Source organism: Pelodiscus sinensis, chromosome 1, assembly GCF_049634645.1.
Source record: "Pelodiscus sinensis isolate JC-2024 chromosome 1, ASM4963464v1, whole genome shotgun sequence".
Lineage (NCBI taxonomy): Eukaryota > Metazoa > Chordata > Testudines > Trionychidae > Pelodiscus > Pelodiscus sinensis.
The window spans coordinates 208,912,041-208,931,375 of NC_134711.1; the positions used below are offsets into that span (position 1 = coordinate 208,912,041).

Consider the following 19,335-nt stretch of genomic DNA (forward strand, 5'->3'; position numbering starts at 1 on the left):
CAGCAAGACCCTCCCTACCCAATTCCCGGTTTCTCACGATAGAGGTGGCAGTCAGGGACTTTCTGGAACTCCAGAACTTTCCAGTGACCACCGCCCGGACTTGCATGCGCCTCCGGGTCTCATGGCTGCCTGCACTTATGTAGTGCAACACGCCAGGTTGCGCATGCGCCCACTACAGATGTGGCTATCATGAATCCACAAACCAGTCATCCATTCATGGGACAGGGTGGTAATGGTCCCTGCTCCTGTCCTCCTTGAGCTGAACTGGTGGACTAACCAGGCAAAGGTCTTCACAAGGGTACCATTTTCCAGGCCGGTACCATCCACCCACCTTGTCACGGACGCCTCGGACACCGGCTGGGGAGCCCACTTGGGAGACCTTCACGCACAAGGTATGTGGTCTGTGGACGAGATCTCCTGGCATATCAACATCAAGGAGCTCCGGGCAGTCTGACTGGCTTGTGCGGTTTTCCTTCCCCACCTCGGGCAAGTCTATCCTCATCCTATCGGACAACACGACAGCAGTGGGGTATATAAACAAGCAAGATGGGGCCCATTCACCTGTGGGAACTTTGCATCGGGGCGGATATCCACCCAATGGCCTCTTACCTCCCCGGTTCCCAAAACTTCCTAGCAAACAAACTGAGCAGGTCCTTTGCAGGACACGAATGGTCTGCACCATTAGGTGGGATGTAGCCCAATCTGTCTTCCATGCATGGGGGTCTCCCCATCTGGACCCCTTCGCCACAGGGCAGAACAGGAAGTGCCACCAGTTCTGCTCCCTCATGGGACAGGGCTCACTGGGAGATGCTCTCCTTCTCTCCTGGCTGCAGGACCTACTATACGCCTTCCCACCATTCCCACTAATCCATAAGGTTTTACTCAGGGTGCAGGAGTTCAGAGCATCCCTGATTTTAATTGCCCCAGCCTGGCCCAGGCATCATTGGTTCTCAACCCTCCTCAATCTGTCATGCAAGAGACCCATGACCCTCCCGTTGCTCCCAGACCTGATTACTCAGGACTCAGGCAGGCTCTGCCACCCGGACCTGCACTCGCTGCATTTGACAGCGTGAAAGCTCTGTGGCTAACAGCTGAGGAACTTTAGTGCTCAGAACGGGTCCAGGAAGTCCTACTGGGTAGCAGGAAGCCCTCCACTAAGACCACATACTTGGGTAAGTGGAAATGGTTCTGTATCTGGGTTGCCCAGAAGGGAGTAAACCCAAGGCAAACTGCAATCCCCTTGATCCTGGATTACCTGTTAGACCTCAGGCTCCAGGACCTCTCTTCCTCTCCCATCAAGGTTCACTTGGTGGCCATTTTGGCCTTCCACCCAGAGGAAGGGGGGAAAACTCTGTTTGCTAACCCAATGGTCAGCAGCTTTCTGAAAGGGTTGGACAGGCTCTACACGTCCACCAGTGGGACCTAACCCTGGTCCTTTCCAAAGTTATGGGACCCCCATTTGAACCTTTAGCGACGTGTTCCCTTCTATACCTGTCATATAAGGTGTCTCTCCTGGTGGCACTCTCATCTGCCAGGTGGATATCCGAACTCAGGGCGCTCACCTCAGATCCCCCCTACATGGTGCTTTTCAAAGACAAGGTTAGGCTCTGATCCCACCCAGCTTTTCTGCCCAAGGTGGGGTCGTCTTTCCACACCATCCTGCCGGTCTTTTACCCCAAGCTACGTGCATCTGGGAAGGAACAGGCTTTACACACTTTAGATGTGTGCAGGGCAGTAGCTTTTTACTTAGACAGGACAAAACCATTCAGGAAGTCACAATTCTTTGTGGCCATCGCTGAATGGGTGAGGGGTTAACCCGTGTCCTCCCAGTGGATCTGCTCCTGGATAACCGCTTGTATCAATGAGTGCTATGTCCTAGCGGGTGTACCAGCTCCACCCCTTAGACTGCACTCCACGAGAGCCGTGGCAGTCTCCACCGCATTCATGGCGAAGGTTCCTATCCTGGACATCTGCAGAGCCGCGACATATCCATACCGTTGCCAATCACTATGCTAACGCATGAAGCCAGGCAGGGCGGTCCTCCACTCCTCTGTAGCTTCACCAGCTGGCCCTCCTCCATAGGTTCTGCTTTGGCGTCACCTAATTGGAATGCACATTAGCAATCACTAGAAGAAGAAAGAACAGTTACTTGCCTTGTAACTGTGAATCTTTGAAATGTGTTGCTCATGTCCATTCCAAATCCCCGCCCACCGCCCTTTCTCCACAATATTCCAGTAAGTAGAAACTGAATGGGTGAGGGGGCTAGCAGGGGTGTATATATAGGCCAATATACCGGCGTCACTCCAGGGGCTCCCCGCTGGCCCTAAGGGTACTGCTGAGAGAAAAACTTCTGATGACGCATGCACGCTGCGTGCACACACCTAATTGGATTGGACATGAGCAACACGTCTCGAAGAATCAGTTACAAGGTAAGTAACTGTTCTTTCTTTGATATATGTTGCACATGTCCATTCCTTGTTAGGTGTATGTACTCGCCCATGCATGGTATGGGAAGGTTTTCCCTCAGTGGTAGCAGAGGACTACCAGCTCTGGTGCTCTCTGGAGTGGTGCCAATATGGTGTGGTATAAGGGACACCATCGGCTTCCCCCATCCTTCGTTCCAGCTTGCCAGAAACTCTGACAGCAAAGGAGAAAGGCAGGTCCTGAAATGGACATGAGCAACATATCTCGAAGAACACCAGTTACAAAACAGGTAACTGTTGTTTTTGAGTGCTTGTTCATGTCCATTCTTTAAGGCTTTGTCCTCGTTGCAGGGTTTTTGCTGAAGAGATCTTCCATAAAAACATTTTGCACAAAAACCTGTCCACACCTCAATGTGCTTTTGCACATCCACACTGCATGATGGATGCTCTTGTGCAAAAAAGCTGATTGCCATTAACAGAATGGTCATCAGAGCACCTGTGCTTTTTTCGATATGCTCTTTTTGCACAAGAAACCCCCTGCGGAGCGTCCACACATGCCTTTTTGTGCAAGAGCTGTATAACTCTACTGGCAAAAGCCCTCTATCCTGTCGATTTACTGTTGTTGGTTTTTGTGCAAAAACAGCCATTTTTTTGCAAAAACACCTTGTAGTGTAGACATAGCCCAAGTGACTCCTAAGCGGTATCAGTGGAAGTGAGTATGAGTTCATAGATGTGAAACTTGTAGCACCAGTGTCTTTTCTGGCCTGCTGAGAGATGACATAATGTGCTGTGAATGTGTGAACAAAGAACCATATCCTGGGTCTACAAATGTCCTTGCTGGGCACTCTTGGGGGAGTAGAATCATTGGTCCAGTCGCACTGCCCATCTTACTATGGGTAAGTCTGTCCACTAGTTATTAGAATATGTGACTACATTTACTGTATTTGTATGTTTAGGAAAAAATTTCAACTCTGGGTTAGGAATTAGACTGCATTTTGCTTGCTGTGTTGTGTATGAAAAAAATCATTTGGAAGGGGAATTAACTCAGCAATATGTACATATAGCTCATGTAAATGATGGTGTTTAACTACTCTTTTTTGGAAGTACGCAAGATACTCTCAAGAAAGGTGAATATAGATTTTATTCTCAACTTGACTAGCTTCGGCTTTGGTCATGTTTGACAGGCTTCTGGAAGTCTTGGTTCAGAAGGAGAGAGAGTATCAAAACCTCTTACGGCAAACTCTAGAGCAGAAAACGGAAGAGTTACACAGGCTTCAGTTACAGTCCAAGTCTGGAGGTAGGAGGGTTTATATTTGCTTCACACTCAGTTCCAAATGCTTATCAAAGCCTCTTCTTGAGTTCTATTTAATAAAAATCTGATTCACTAATTTTGCGTGGTTGCAGTTTTAACCTTGGAATAGTCCAGCAGTGTGTCAGGACCCCAAAATGGTTTTAGACCCCATTTTAAAATGGAGTCAATTGGGCTGACGTTAAACTTGCTGGGCCCCAGATTTTAGCTTTGTATTACTTCCCCACCTAGCGGTGGCTTGTTTGGTTCTCTCCTTGGGGCTGTAGGGCTAAGGCACACTCCACCTTCAATCTCCCCTCCTGTGGTTGTGAAATAACTTATTTGTCAGAAGAGGGTCATGGTACAATGAAGGTTGAGAACCTAAGTAACAATCTAAGACAAAACCTGTGGCCCACAGCAAGGTTTCCTCAATGGGAGGAAATCATCAGGTTGCTGATGCAGAATTGTACAGCTGTCTCAATATTTTCTAGACCAGAAATAGCATGTTGTTGACCTGTTAATTTAATGTATGTTATTACAGAATTGCAAAACCTTCCAAGAGCTCCTGTACAGAATGTAGACCAAGAGCTCCTAGACTGGTTAAGACAACAAGGAGCTGACTCAGATGCAATTGAAAGGGTAAAACACACAAATTAACACTGTTTGTTAGTACTAATTTGATTCAATGAAATAATTTAGGAACAACTCTGCCTTTCAGTTTACTGAAGAGGATTACACACTGAATGATGTCCTTAATGATATCACTAAGGATGATTTGAGATATCTTAGATTACGGTAAGACAATGTTTAAATGCCAACATTGCCCAGAGTACCTGCTTGCCCTTCTATTGGTCTTAACATAAAAATGTCACAGATTACTGTAGTGGCCCTTACAAAAAAAATAAAAACACAAAGCAGCTTGATTGCACTAACTTTTTTTAAAATAGAAAATCCTTAGAAAGGGTTCTTGCTATTGTAATAAACTTAAAAGAAAATGTCAACATTAAATTAGTAGCCCAAGTCTTTTAGATAACTTGATTTAAGACTAATCTTTTCATTATATGATGATTCTCATAAAGCAAGGATGATTATGGGTGGCTTTTCTGTCATTCTAGAAAGTTCATACTCATTGAATGCCCTACTGGTTTTGATAGAGTACCTTTGTGCATAATTACCATATTTTTCCAAAAATTACTTACAGCCTTTGATCGTAAAAGAATTCTTAATAAAAAAAAGCAGATTATTCTTACTCAATATTAATCTCTGGCTGCAATAGAAACGCAGTTTGTATCTAGTGATAGAGCCCAGCTTGCTTTGGTCAGCTGTCCCCTACTTGATATCACAGTGGCACTTCAAAAAATTCTTCAGTGCTGTCCATGAGTACAATTACTAATGTTTTGAATTTTAAATACAATTTCTAATTCTGTTTTAATTTCATCTTTGTAGTGGTGGTCTTCTCTGCAGAATCTGGAATGCAATATTAAACCACAGAAAAATGGCCAATAAGCCCTCAGAAACGAACAGTTGAATCTCAGACAGTACAGCACATTCCAAGCATTTCTTAAATTATTTTATTTTTGCATTTTGCACAGCTAAATGGCCTGTTTATCAATGTAATAATTTAACTTCAAAATATAAGTACAGTCAACTGTAGCACAGCTTTAAGACTGCCCCTAATTTTTTAAAAATGTGTAAAATAAGTATATTAATGTATTTCACCTGCCAATGTAAATATAACTGCAGCTGAAGAAAAGAGCTTGCTGTTTTTAGTAAAAAAACATGCCATATACTTAGAGCTGTCTAAAATGCATTCTAATTTTAGACATGTATAATTCTATCACCTGCACTGAATAAATATCAACCAAATGTATATAAAGGATGGAGAACTTGTATGTGGCTACAAAGGTATCTAGAGTGTCGCTATAGCTTTTTTTTACATTAAATGTTTGCTTTGTGTTGCTATTTTCATTTCCTTAAGTAGTAAATCCAATTTAATAAAAAAATCAAAACACTAGTTTGTAGAAGTCCCTTCTACAGACTTCTGAATTCCAAAGGAAGAAGTTGAAACAGTAGGGTCCTAGCATCTGTTAAGTCCTTACATGAGCAATAAACAAAGTTTTACCACAGATAACTTAAAAATGCTTTCATACCCAAAGCAAATAGGCAGAGACACCACTTTAGTGTTACAATTAATATATTTATATACTGTACATAACATGATTTATTTATTCAACACACAAAGGAGTAACTTTCATAAGTAAAGCAATCCAAAACCACCCATTAAGCAAATTTATAGCAATTGCTTTATCCTAATTCAGCTCCTCACTTATAGGCATCCATAGACGCCTGCATTCTTCTACATAATGTTTAGCTCTCTTTAGCTGAAATTAAGTTTGTTTGGAAAAGTAAAATTGCTATGAACAGTTCATTCTTACAACAAGTACAAAATGTAATCGTTCCGTCCAAAAAAGGCCATAAGGTAACAAGCTGCTGGAGTAATTTTAGCCAATGGACTTGTATTTGATCCACTGACTAGGGCCACGCACTTCAAAAGGGGGCTCATTTTTGTAGATATGGTTGCCTAATTCTTCCAATGATGGTTCTGGATCAGTGGTAGCAAACTGAGCAGCCTCCTCAATTTCCTTCCTTACTTCCACATCAATCTCCTAAAACACAGAAGACCAAGTAAGCTTTGATTGAGAAGCAATGTTAGTTCCTATAAAAGGGGGTAGCAGATGGAATGGTCACTGATTATTGCTGCATTTCTTCCTTTCAGCAAGTAATGCAGCATGAGAAAAGGTCACATCAGAAGATCCATAATCAGACAAACTTCTAGTGGCATTCAATAACTGCAAGATTTGGTTGTAATACAAACATGGGAATTTCAAATGCCTCACAAGATAACACTGGGTCTGAAGTGTAATTTTAGCCTATCATACTACAGGATTCATGATCTCACGCTCTCTTTCCATTACAGCTGCTAACATGTGGTGAGATCTTTTGCAAACTTTACCGGTTAGTTGTTGAAGTTCACTAATGCCTTAGGAAATGGTTTATTCCATCATGAGTGTGTTGAGTGCTAAACTAACTCCTCCCTACAGCACCCAAAGGCTGTATTGCAGTCATTAATTGCTTCTTAGGTCAGTTATTCTTTTGGCATGTTCAGGATACGTCTCCACAACAGCATTATTTCAGAATAACATAAAATGCATCTATATAGCAAGCCATTATTTCAAAATATCAAGCCTGGAGGACTTCTTACTCTGACAGCTGTAACCTTTATTTTACGACCATGGTCACCAACCAGTAGATCGTGATCTACCGGTAGATCTCAGGGGCTCTAAGAGTAGCTCTTGAGCCCTCTCTGAACTGCGCACCTGGCCGTACATTTACATTAGATTTCCTCATGTAATGTGGGCGGGGCAGTAGATCTTCGCCTGTTCTGAGACTTAAAAAGTGATCTTGGGTGTAAAAAGGTTGGAGACCACTGTTTTACAAGAAGTAAGGGAAGCTGAAAGAAGAGAGTTCTTTCCTTTGACTTCCTGCTGTGTAGACAGCGCCAAAAGCCAAATTAAGCTATTTCAACTTTTGCCTGCTGTGTAAACATACCCTCAGACTTCTGGTAGTTTTATTAATTTTAACTTTTTTCTAGATTTAACTGCTATTTATGTTCCAGTGATTTGTTTAGTATGACGATTGGCAGACTCACTAGATGAGCTTGGCAGAAATATTTTTTTTTTAGTGTAGTGTACAAAAAAAAACCATGAACTTCAACTTTCAGAGATATGGAGAGGTCAGACAATTATTTAGTGACAATTAACTCTGAGAAAATGTCTGTATGAAATCAAAATATATACAATAAATATTCTTAAGCAGCATTTTTCTCTCACTTTGCCTTTCTGTAAATTTCAATTGAAATATTTTTTCCTTGGGTTTGTGTAAGAATTAAATAATCATCAACATCTAATCCCTCCAGGTTTATTTAAAGAGCACAATTTAAAAATAACCTCCCCTCATCAGGAAATGTATAATGCACCTCAAAATACCCCAAGTACAGTAAAACTCCGGTGGTCCGGCAGCTGCTTCAAGTTGTTAGAGTAATTGATTAACTGTGGCTGGATCCACAGCCAACACGCAGTTAATGTAACTTTCCTCTCTACTGCCGAGGGGGGGGGGGGAGGCAGGGGGAGGGGGAGGAGGAGGGGGCGAGGGTGTGCCAAAGCAGCCGCATTCAGGATGTTCTGGTCAGTTACAATCACTCGGGCTGGATCCACAGCCGACACGCAGTTAATGTACTTTAACTCACCCCCTCCCTCTCCCACCAACTCCTACCTTCCCCTGCCTTCTCCCCCCCCTCTCCCCCCCGGCAGTAGAGAGGAAAATTACATTAACTGCGCGTCGGCTGTGGATCCAGCCGGAGTGATTGTAACTGACCAGAACGTCCTGAATGTGGCTGCCTGCCTGTCACCGCCTCTCCTCTTCCACCACTCGCAGGCTCTGCCTCCCTGTAGCAGGAGGGAGGGTTTGGCACTCCCCCGGGACCTGCCCCTGCCAGAGTACCTCCTGATAGTCCGGCATTTCTGATAATCCGGCACCACCTGGGTCCTGGATTATCAGAAGTCTACTGTAGTAGGTTTTTTTAAAAAATACAAAAACACCCCTTCCCTTCTCCTCTACCCCCATCCAAGAGCTGCCACTCACCTCAAAGTTTGCAAGGGACTATACTGTACCCAATTCTGTTTCTCAGAAACAAAATATATGCAGTAAAATGTAACCTCACTTACATATAGTTTTTACTCAGTTATATAAAACTCCTTTTGTTTAAAGAAGAAAACAATGACTATTTTCATTAATCTCTTATTTCTCACCAATAGCACTGTTAAACAGGCTGAGGGGGAGAACTGTTGGCAGCACCATCACAGGGCCACTGACTACAATGGGCACAGGCCATCACCAAAAGTTGTCTGAAAAATAAACGTAATACCTTCAATTCTTCAATATTAGAAAGATTGTTGTTAACCATTCTGTCCTTCAGCAGAGTAATAGGGTCACTTTTGCTTCTGACTTCTTGAATTTCTTCCCTAGTACGATAGCTATGAGAGAGAAGCAAAGACATGCATTATATAAGTTCCATACACTACCACCAATTCATTCAATTAATGAATACACTTCAACTGCTACTGAAGTAACATGAAAAAAGTAATTATTGGCCTGCAGACTAATAAAATGATTGTGCTGGGATTGAAAATATGGGTCCAAATCCCACTCTGCTAGACTTTCAGTGAGATTGGGCAAATGACTTATTTCCTCTAAAGCCTCATCTAAGTTGACCAAAGTTATTCTACTCCAGCTACATGGATAACATAGCTGAGATTGACATACTGCATACAGTGTCTATACTCTGCATTGATGGAAGACTCTGTTGACTTCTCTTATCCTCTTGTTCCAGTGGAGTACTAGAATTGATTGGAGAATGCTCTGCAGTTGAACTACTAAATCAACCCTTGCTGCATCAATTATTGATCCTCAGTTAAGTGTAGACAAAGGTTATTTCTTTATTTCATGAGGGATGTGTTAATGAAGATTAATTCATCTCTGTCAGATGATGGGGGATTTAAGTACTTAGAATATATTTGTACTGTTATTTTCAAAATTATGGTCTGAGATCTCACAGGTATAACTGGTTAAAACTAAAAACACCCAAAACACAAAAACAAAAAACCCTTAAAGAGGAAGCACAAGAAGGAAGAGAATTCTGCTTTTACACTAAGCTGTGAATAAGAAAATTCTTTGATCACTGAAGAAATTATCAGCCAGCCTTCAGCGACTAACATAAAATATAATCATCTACACATGGAAGGAATAGCATATCAGGATCACCTCTTCCTAGACATTCTCGTCACCTGACATTGTTTTTCCAGTAGCTAGAAAATATTCTTCCTGAAATAAATAATCCACATGGAAACTTTGGCACAATGATCAGTCCTCAGTGTATTTAAAAATGCATGAAGTAGCTAGTGTATTAGGGTGAAATACTAAGATGGCATTTTTCATTCCAAATTAAAGTACTGTTACTTAATTTCTTTACCAAAGGATAATCAGCAGCCTTCCTTGAAAGCATGTACTAGAGAGGTATAAAAAGCAAGCTGTTTTTCAGTTAAAAACCTTCATAAAATTGTGGAAAAAGGAATTTGTTGGTGCAGAATAAACAAGGCCTTCCTGCACATAACATTTTGAAAAATATTATCAGGACTTATGCCACTTCGAAGTATTATGAAGCAATTGAGAGAGAGAGATTAATGTGATGCTTGCAATATAAATCTATGAAGAGACACAAGAGAGCGTTATTGGCTGGTGATGTGTTATTAGGCAATGGGATCTGAGTGATCAAGTTGACTCTCATAAGCAGCAAGATTTCAATTTTAATTTTTTTACATGCCTCAATGTGGATTTCAGAAGGTACCATTTAAAAAGTGTGATGGGTGGCATTAATTTTTGGATTGATTGTGCAAGTACAGGGAGAAAGAGGAAAAATTACTACCAACTTTTCTAGCACTCACTAGGCCTAGTGTATAGATTAACCACTAGAGTAAGTTCACACAATCCTTTTTACTGTACCTGATTCCAGGGTCGCTCATACTGTGTCCATGATAGCGATATGTCTGTAACTCCATCAGCATAGGACCCTGCAAAAATAGTTCATGGATATTTTAATGAGCCTAAAGAGCAACAATATCATACTCTACAGCCCCAAGCATCAGACCATTCTGTGAATAAAACACCGCCAACGCTCCTGTAAACCATCTTTCCAAGTTATCTCTATTCATTACATATGATGTCTTGCAACACAGACAAGAGATATTTCATTATCCTTAAACAATTCCTAGATGGCTCTCAAGAACTTTGGATAAACATGTTGTGAAGGCAATTCAATAACCTCACTTTGCAGCTTGTTCTCACTACCTGGTTCTTAAGTAATTAAACAACATAACACCTCAGCTTCAGAAGTCAGTCCTCCATTATTCTGCAAATTTCAGCTGTATAATATTGTCTTTTATTTTCAAGATTGTAATAGAGTTGTCCTGGCGCTATCAGTATTAATTATGTCTCTTGTGCTTCTTTCATGCCAGTACACTTCTGGTGTCAAAAACAGTGTTAAAAAATTAGTTCATCCATTTCACCTGCTTCTTTAGAACCAAAGAAGTGGAACACACACTCCAATACAGAAGATCTTCATTGTGATTTTATCCATGTCTGAGCTTGTGTAAGTTACAACCTGTACCATACCCTCCTTAGTTTGACATCCTTGGAACCTGACTAGTCCTGAACCAGGGAATTTGCCAGAGGTCAATGCCGGTTGCCACTGGCTGCCAGGCTCTGCTCTGGTGGCAGCAGAAGGGCTGATATTGACCAAGAAGTGACTGAATGGGTGGAGGGTGCACTAGGAGGAAGATGCAGGAGCAACCAAGCCCTGTGCTAGTCAAGCTGCGCTTCTGGACCTCGATGGCAACACTCCACAGCCACCCTGTCTCTTCAAACATCCCCATCCAGTCCCTGCTCGGTCATTGCTAGTGCTCCTTTGCCACAGGCTGCAGGGCCCCACTCCAGCGGTGGCAGAGGGCCGCTGCTGATGAGGTGGAAGGGGGGCGAGAGGGGAGGCACTCAGGAGAAGAGGCAAGATGGATGCAGAGTCCAAGGAGCACAACCCCATAGGAGCATAAATGTGGCAGCTGGGCTGCACTCCAGCCTCTTTCCCCCGAGTGTCCTCTGTCCCTGCTTCTCCCCATCCCTGAGCTTATGGCATACTGGAAGCTCTGGAAGGGCAGGAAAGGAATTGCTGAGCGGGTAGGCTAGCTTTTCCTCATGAGTCCTCCAAACCACAAAGTTCTCACAAGGATGCTGGACCACAGATAGCAGTCTGGACCATAGAGATTGAACCTGTTTTTACTCTTCCTGGGTGCCTACCTCACAAAAATTTACTTCAGTTATTTTATATTTGTTGCAAATATAACAGTATTGTTACCTCTCCCATCCCCACACACTGACCTTTTAATTGGTATAGACAATGTTTAAAATGTAAATATTCTAAGCAGAAGACATACAATGGATGAAAATACATGCTTTTTAGTTGTAATATGATTTTTTTACTTTTACCATTATTAATTGACTTAAAGGCTGTGTCTACACTGGCATGAATTTCCGGAACTGCTTAAAACGGAATACTATTCCGTTTTCAGTTTTTCCCTAAAAGGAGTGTCTACATTGGCAGGCTGCTTTTCCGGAAAAGCCCTTTTTCTGGAAAAGGGCCAGTGTAGACAGCCCAGTAGTCTTTTCCGGAAAAGAGCCCCGATCGCCATTTTCGCGATCGGGGCTTTTTTCCGGAAAAGACTACTGGGCTGTCTACACTGGCCCGTTTCTGGAACAGTGTTCCGGAATAAGGACTTATGCCCGAGCGGGAGCAGAATAGTTTTTCCGGAATAGCGGCTGATTTTGTACAGTAGAGCATCGTTGCTTTTCTGGAAATTCAAGGGCCAGTGTAGACAGCTCGCAGCTTATTCCGGAAAAGCGGCTGATTTTCCGGAATAAGTGGCCCAGTGTAGACACAGCCAAAGTGTTTAGACAGTCCATTTCTGGAAAACAGAAAAAAAAATCTGATCAAATAATTATATAAACATGTTTGACACTAAGTTTCCTTAATTGAGAAGAGATGCAAAGAGAATTTCAAAACGTAATTTAAACGGAGAGTACTGGCTAAGGATGAAATTTTGTATGTGGGAATAATATAGCACAAAATAATTCATAGTAAAGGACTGATATTGAGTAACTTACTTTTCCAGATCTACAATAATCAGCTGCAAACTTCGTTGCTTCCCTCACACAAAGAATATCCATGCCATCTACCTGTTAAAAGAAAAGTTTTTAAATTAAATAACAAAAAAGACATCAGAAGGTGAACCAAAAATCTAAATGCCTAGACGCAGTATGAATTCATGATCTCTAATAATCTGCTCCATTATAAATATGGAAAAGACGGAAATCGTTCTTACTCTTATTCCTGGAATGAAGTCTCCTCTTTTGTAGTAGTCAGTGCTGGCTGCAGCTCTCTCTACTGAAGTACCCATTCCATACCTGTTGTTCTCGCAAATGAAAATGCATGGCAGCTTCCACAAAGCTGCCATATTATATGTTTCAAATATCTGACCCTGAAAGAAAAACAGTTGGTATGTAAGTTGGGTCCTTCTTTGGATTCTTTGATTTTTAAGCATCAAGGTCTACAAGGTCTTTCACTTCCAACAAAGGTCTGATAGTGAATTTAAATTCTGAATCAGTTCAGTCTAGAAAGAAGAAAATCATAGAATCTAAGATCTACAGTTCATCTTAATCTGTATGTAATAAAACACTATTAAAAAAGAAATATCCCAAGCCCATAGATAACCACCATCAGGATAAACTGGAACATCAAAGAAGTCAAAACCCTAAAATATTTTCAATAGAAAATTACATCAATAAAAGCAAAGTTGGACTATACATGTAAAATGATACTGTTCCACTTTAGTTAACTAAAGTCCCAACAATTCTGTTGTATTATCTACTGTATGCAAGTAAAGGTCACAAAAAGGGTCATCACTTGAGAATCTCCATTTACCAGTGGAAAGTGAGATGGCTTCCACAGCTGTGGGGAGAGGAGATACTAAAGCACAGATTTCTGTATAAATTGCTACAGTTAAGTTTCTAGCCATTATTGCAAAAAGTAACCTTTCATACATGAATCAAGTGTAAACTAGTGAGTTGCTATGCCCAATCCTAGGTCTTATGAATGCTACTGCTCATGGATTTCCCCCAAGCACCAACAGAGCAATGTCAGAAGAAAATTAACTAGGGTTGTCAAATGATTTAAAAATTGCCGTTAATTGTGCTATTAAACAATAGAATAGTATGCATTTAAATATTTTTTATGCTTTCTATATTTCCAAAAATATGTATTTTAATTACAGGTTGTACCTCCTAAAGGTGTCGGACCAGGGACCTCACCAGTCCTGAATGATGGAATTTGCCAGACTGGGGAGGTCCCTTGCTGCTGGCTTCCTAGTTCACTGCTGGCTCTGCTTCCAGTCCCAGTTGAGCTGCCTGTCAGTGATCCCAGCCCAGCTCCTCTGCTGGACTGTTTCCCCTCCCCCAACACACTATCAAGTCCCTGGCTTCAGCCCCCGCTCCTCTGCTCACCCGGCCCTGCCTCCCCTGCCAGGCTGCTGCTAGCCCCACCAGCTTCCTAGCCCAGCAGGGCTTCCAGGTGCTAGCTCTCTTGCTCTGTGACTCCCGGCTCCCAGGGCTCTCTGGCCTGGGAACATGTTGCTGGACCAGAGAGACCCAGTTTAGGGAAGTGCAATCTGTACACAGAAAACAAAGTGCACATAGTTATTACAAAGATTTGCACATTAAACAATACTATTTCTCAATTCCTCCATTTTAAATATTGTATTGCAATCTCTATCATGAATTTACAAATGTAGAATTATGTAAAAAACCTTGCATTCACAAATAAAAATGTAGAACTTTTAAAGCCTATAAGTCCACTCAGTCCTATTTCTTGTTCAGCCAATTGCTCAAACAAGTTTGTTTACATTTACAGGAGATAATGTCCACTTCTTGTTTATAATAATCACCTTAAAGTGAAAAATAGGTTTTTGCATGGCACTGTTCTATCCAGCATCACAAGATATTTGCAGGTCCAATGCCCTAAAGATTCATGTCCCTTCATGTTTTAACCACCATTCCATGTCCATGCTGATGACAGGTTCTGCTTGATAACTATCCAAAGCAGCAAAGCCCAACACACGTTCATTTTCATCTGAGTTAGATTTTACCAGCAGAAGATTCATTTTCTTTTTTTGGTGGTTAAGATTCTGTAATTTCTACATTGGAGTGTTCCTCTTTTAAGACTTCTAAAACATTCAGATTTTGGAAGGCACTTCATATTCTTAAACCTTGGGTTGAATGCTGCAGCTATCTTTAGAAATCTCACATTGGTACCTCCCTTGCATTCTGTCAAATCTGCTATGAACATTTTTCTAAAACAAATCTTCTGAGTCATAATTAAAGACATCTATAACATGAAATATGGAAGAATGGTGGCAACACAGATCAGAAGATATACAATTCTTCCTCAAGGATTTCAGTCACAAATTTATTTTATGCTTTTTTTTTTTTTTTTTTTTTTTTTAATAAGCATCATCAGCATGGAAGTATTTCCTCTGGAACGGTGGCTGAAGCAAGAAGGGGCAAACAAATATTTAGCATATCTATCACGGAAATAACTACAAATGTCATGTGAATGCCTGTTTCCACATTCAGATGACATTGTAAATAAGCAGCAGACAGCATTATGTCCTGTAAACAAACATACTTGTTTGTCTTGGTTACTGTCTGAATAACAATTAGGATTTGCAGGCACTAAAGTTTTACTGTGTTTTGTTTTTGAGTGCAGTTACGTAACAAAAAAAAATAATCTACATTTATAAGTTGCACTTTACAATAAAGAGACTGCACTGCAATACTTATATGAAGTGAATTGAAAAAATACAGCTCATTTTTAGAATGCAAATATTTATCAAAAATAAAGTGAACAGTGTTGTAACTGAAATCAATATATGTGAAAATATAGAAAAAATCCAAATGATTTAACAAATTTCAATTGGTTTTCTATTGTTTAACTGTGCAATTAAACAGGTCATTAATCACGTTTTTTTTTTTAATTTAACTGATTAATCGACAGCCCTAAAAGTAACACTTCAGAACTCTGGATGGCAGAGAAACTCACAAATCATGTCAACATCATGCTTCTCCTACTTAGAAAAGTCATTAGCAACAGCAGAAGCAGGTACTGCTCAGAGTAAGTCTAGTGTATGCAAAGACATCTTCCTTAGCACTTGCCGGCTGAGACAGAGAATGGCGAAGACCCAACCCCACTCCCTCACAGCTTCCTAGAGAGGAAGAGAGAGCTCCAGTAGGGGGAGTGGTGGAGAATATGGCACTTCAAAATTATAAGAAAGCGCCTATTAGCAATAAGTTTAAATGAAATATGTGCTCCCAAACAGGTTCAACACCCTGCTAGGAATTCCAGGATCCTTTGCACTTCCAATATGTGAAGAACCATTAGGATGAAGACTTCCATCACCACCACCACTTCCCTTGCCCCTTAAATATATAGTGGATTTCAGAATTTGGAAATTTTAAGTTTGGAAAATTTGTAGTTGAGAGAGTTTGTCTATGCCTCTGTGCGTGCATCTGTTTGTTCCAGAACTACTTCTAAACAGTAAGAGCTAGGGCCACCAAATTTGGTACATAGCTTCATCTTATTATAACTTAAAGCAAGGTCAGGGTTTGGTTGTGCCAAGAAAACAGGATGTGCCCAGAAGGGGATAAAACCAATCAGCAGGCTTCCTACATGTACCAGCTCCCGCACCTCCCTTCCCCTCCCCACCTGCACTGTTGCCTCAGATTCAGAAGTAGCAGCGCTGGAAAAAAGGGGGAAAAGAAAGACAGATAGCTCAGTGGGAGTTGGTATGCGCAGGGGTGAGGCAGTGCTGGGGGGAGGCGCATGTACATGGCCTCCTGCCTCTCTCTTCTCCCTTCCCCTCTGCCTCTGTATCAGATGGAGGGGGTGGTGGTGTGTAACTGAGAGTTAACAAATGAGCCCAGGCTTATCAGTTAACCGTGTATACAGGTACACATTAACTTCCCTACTTCTCACCTGTCCCCAAGGTCCTACAGTAGAGAGGCCTGGGGCAGCTTGAATACTGTACCTCTTTTCTCCAGCCTCACCCCAGAGCAATGATTTAATGAAGAGAAACAAAAAATTGTGTTAAAAGACCCAAGCAAACAGTGATCTTATTTTGTGAAGTAGGGAGCTACCTGCTGGTGAAAGCTGATGACATCCCTTTTGTGTATTGAGAGAGTAAAACAAAAATGAATTCAGTTATGCACCCGAGCAATGCCGGGTCAATCTAGTATTTACAGGCAGTCCCTGTCTTACAAACGGGTTACGTTCCAAACACCTGGTCGTAACTCGATTTGGTCGTAAGTCGGAAATACCCTTAAACGTGCTGTTCGAAAAACTTGACATACATGGCTCTCAACTCAAAAATATTATAATGGGGCTAATGGGAGGTTGGTCGTCAGTACAGATGGTCGTAAGTCAGTGTGTTCGTAAGTCAGGGAGTGGCTGTATATAACTCAGTGTGAAGCCTGAAAGTGCGCAGACAAAGTAGCAGCCTGGCAGTGACCAAAATGTATCTGGTAACTGCTCAGTAATTTACACAACATGACTTTGGCTCTTATCTAGTTATCAGTAGGCAACTGTCTAAATTATAAAGCCCAAAAAGCTGCCAAACTTACTGACTTCTACATACAAGTCACAAAATGATCGAAAATGTCAACAGCGTATACAGAGAACTACTCTTACTATACACATTTAAATCAAGAAAGCTCACCTGATTGGCAGCACCATCTCCATATAAAGTAAGACAAATCTCATCTTTGCCAAAATAGTTACAGGCCAAGGCAATCCCAGCTCCAAGAGGAACCTATGTGAATTATACAATACAGATTTAAGAGGCCAAATTGGTATTTTCAGAGCTACATTTGGAAAAGTTGGAGACAGACAGCTATGAACTATAAAAATTAACTGTTTAAATGTATGCAACTGATGATGAAAATAACTACAAAGGCTGTTAACTCATTTCCATAAGATTTGATTCCTATTACAATCAAAATCTAAACTCGGGTTTTCACATAGCATTAAATAATATCAATAGTTTAATCTCTTATCTGTTCAGCAATATGTTTCAGTTTGTGAAGAATTAAGTGGAAATGAATTTAGAATATGGTCATGTCCAGCAATAACTGTTGCGGGCAGATTTATAGTAAGAAAAGTAATGCTGGCACAAAGTATTTAAGGGAGATATAATTTGATTTTTAAATGTTAGCATATTGTATCATTTACTATACCTGAGCGCCAACAATGCCATTGCCACCATAGAAGTTCTTAGCATACATATGCATTGATCCTCCTTTTCCCTTAGCACATCCTCCTTTTCTACCTAAAAAGTGTAGGCATGTAATGAAAAGACAGACCCTTTTCCAAAGAGGCTGCATTTTAAGTATCTGACAAGATAATAGGGCTATAAACAGATGGAGAACATAAAAAAATACTGCAACAACTACATCTATTAAACACTAAATGAGATTAGTGAGAGAAATGGAAAACATGTACTGGAACAGTCCCATTCATTCTATAACATCTTAGTATTTTCTATCAAGAAAGATCTTATTTGTGTTCAGACAACCCCTGCTATAGCAAACAACATGTGTTAGTCACAACCTAGTGTAAATATGGTTCCTGAGAGAAAGGTTCTAACATGGGTTTTCCTGACTAGTCTAATTTATTATCCCAGCTTCACTGTAGCAATTACTATAGAAAGAGTACCATCTTATAACCAAGTTATCCCTGGTAATTCCTTTGTGCATTATAGATAAAGCCATGCTATGCTACAGCTCTCGCAAAGACAAAAGCAGTAGTACAACTCAGGGCCTGAACCAACCAAACTGCAGGACTGGAGGGTCTCACACCCTATCATGAATAAATAAGGTCTACCAGAAGCACAGTTTAGATGGGATCTATTGCACAAATAATAATAAAGCTACTGCAGCAAGACATGCTTCTAGATAATGCTTGTGTATTGAGTCTATGATATCAAGCTTCCAGATTAACTGAAAAGAATAGTATTTTGTATTTCTTACTCCAAGTCAGAAGGAGAATCTGAGTATTAGTTACCCTGTGACTTTACTGAGTGGCATCAGGAGAAATCACAGAATGTTGCGACATCCCATGTCCAAATGTATTTAGTATGTCAGACAGTTTAGATCAGTAGCTTCAGGAGGTAGCCGAGCCTGTTGTTTTTTCTGTAACAGACTAATGGTTTGATAGCACTTTATACACTTACAAAACATGTAGATGGTATCATGAGCTTTCGTGGGCACTCTGGTCATCTGAAGAAGTGGGCTGTATCCACGAAAGCTCATGATACCATCTACATGTTTTGTTAGTCTATAAAGTGCTATCAGACCATTTGTTGTTTAGATCAGTGATACTCAAGATCTCGGTTTCTCAAGAGCTACTGTACAGCAATATGGCTGGGTACAGCAATAGTTGTTGCAGGCAAGTTCATAGTAAGAAAAGTGATGCTGGCACAGAGCATCTAAGTAAGATATTTTTTGATTTTAAAAAGTTAGAACTTTGCATACTGTATCATTTACCTTGCCTGAACCTGAGCACTCAAAAAAGTCACAGTTGTGTGAATTCATGGTTTCATTTACTCTAGTACCATATACAGGCAGTCCCCGGGTTACGTACAAGATAGGGACTGTAGGTTTGTTCTTAAGTTGAATCTGTATGTAAGTCGGAACTGGCATCCAGATTCAGCCACTGCTGAAACTGACCAGTTTCAACAGCGGCTGAATCTGGACGCCAGTTCCAACTTACATACAGATTCAACTTAAGAACCCCAGGCATCCCCAAGTCAGCTGCTGCTGAAACTGATCAGCGGCTGATTCCAGGAAGCCTGG

At 41.1% G+C, this 19,335-nt stretch overlaps 2 protein-coding genes across 7 annotated transcripts in view; one reads left to right on the forward strand and one right to left on the reverse strand.

Annotated features, from left to right (window-relative positions):
- MAP3K15 (mitogen-activated protein kinase kinase kinase 15) overlaps window positions 1–7,812 on the forward strand; it is a 158,495-nt gene extending 150,683 nt beyond the window's left edge. For 4 of the 5 annotated variants that reach the window (XM_075913486.1, XM_075913503.1, XM_025179890.2 and 1 more), the window contains 4 exons: window positions 3,608–3,720; window positions 4,253–4,350; window positions 4,430–4,506; window positions 5,158–5,477. In XM_075913486.1, coding sequence (XP_075769601.1) covers window positions 3,608–3,720; window positions 4,253–4,350; window positions 4,430–4,506; window positions 5,158–5,239 — 370 coding nt within the window. In that variant the 3' untranslated portion in view covers window positions 5,240–5,477. Of the gene's footprint in view, window positions 1–3,607; window positions 3,721–4,252; window positions 4,351–4,429; window positions 4,507–5,157; window positions 5,478–6,487 lie in introns of those variants that run through there. The other variant, XM_075913494.1, reaches the window with a different exon arrangement.
- The window catches only part of PDHA1 (pyruvate dehydrogenase E1 subunit alpha 1), a 30,079-nt gene continuing 16,631 nt past the window's right edge, over window positions 5,888–19,335 (reverse strand). For both annotated transcript variants that reach the window (XM_075913668.1, XM_075913659.1), the window contains 7 exons: window positions 17,719–17,810; window positions 17,202–17,294; window positions 12,759–12,914; window positions 12,541–12,612; window positions 10,330–10,397; window positions 8,696–8,804; window positions 5,888–6,377 (listed from right to left, as the gene is read on the reverse strand). In XM_075913668.1, the coding sequence (XP_075769783.1) occupies window positions 6,213–6,377; window positions 8,696–8,804; window positions 10,330–10,397; window positions 12,541–12,612; window positions 12,759–12,914; window positions 17,202–17,294; window positions 17,719–17,810 (755 nt within the window). In that variant the 3' untranslated portion in view covers window positions 5,888–6,212. The remainder of the gene's footprint in view (window positions 6,378–8,695; window positions 8,805–10,329; window positions 10,398–12,540; window positions 12,613–12,758; window positions 12,915–17,201; window positions 17,295–17,718; window positions 17,811–19,335) is intronic.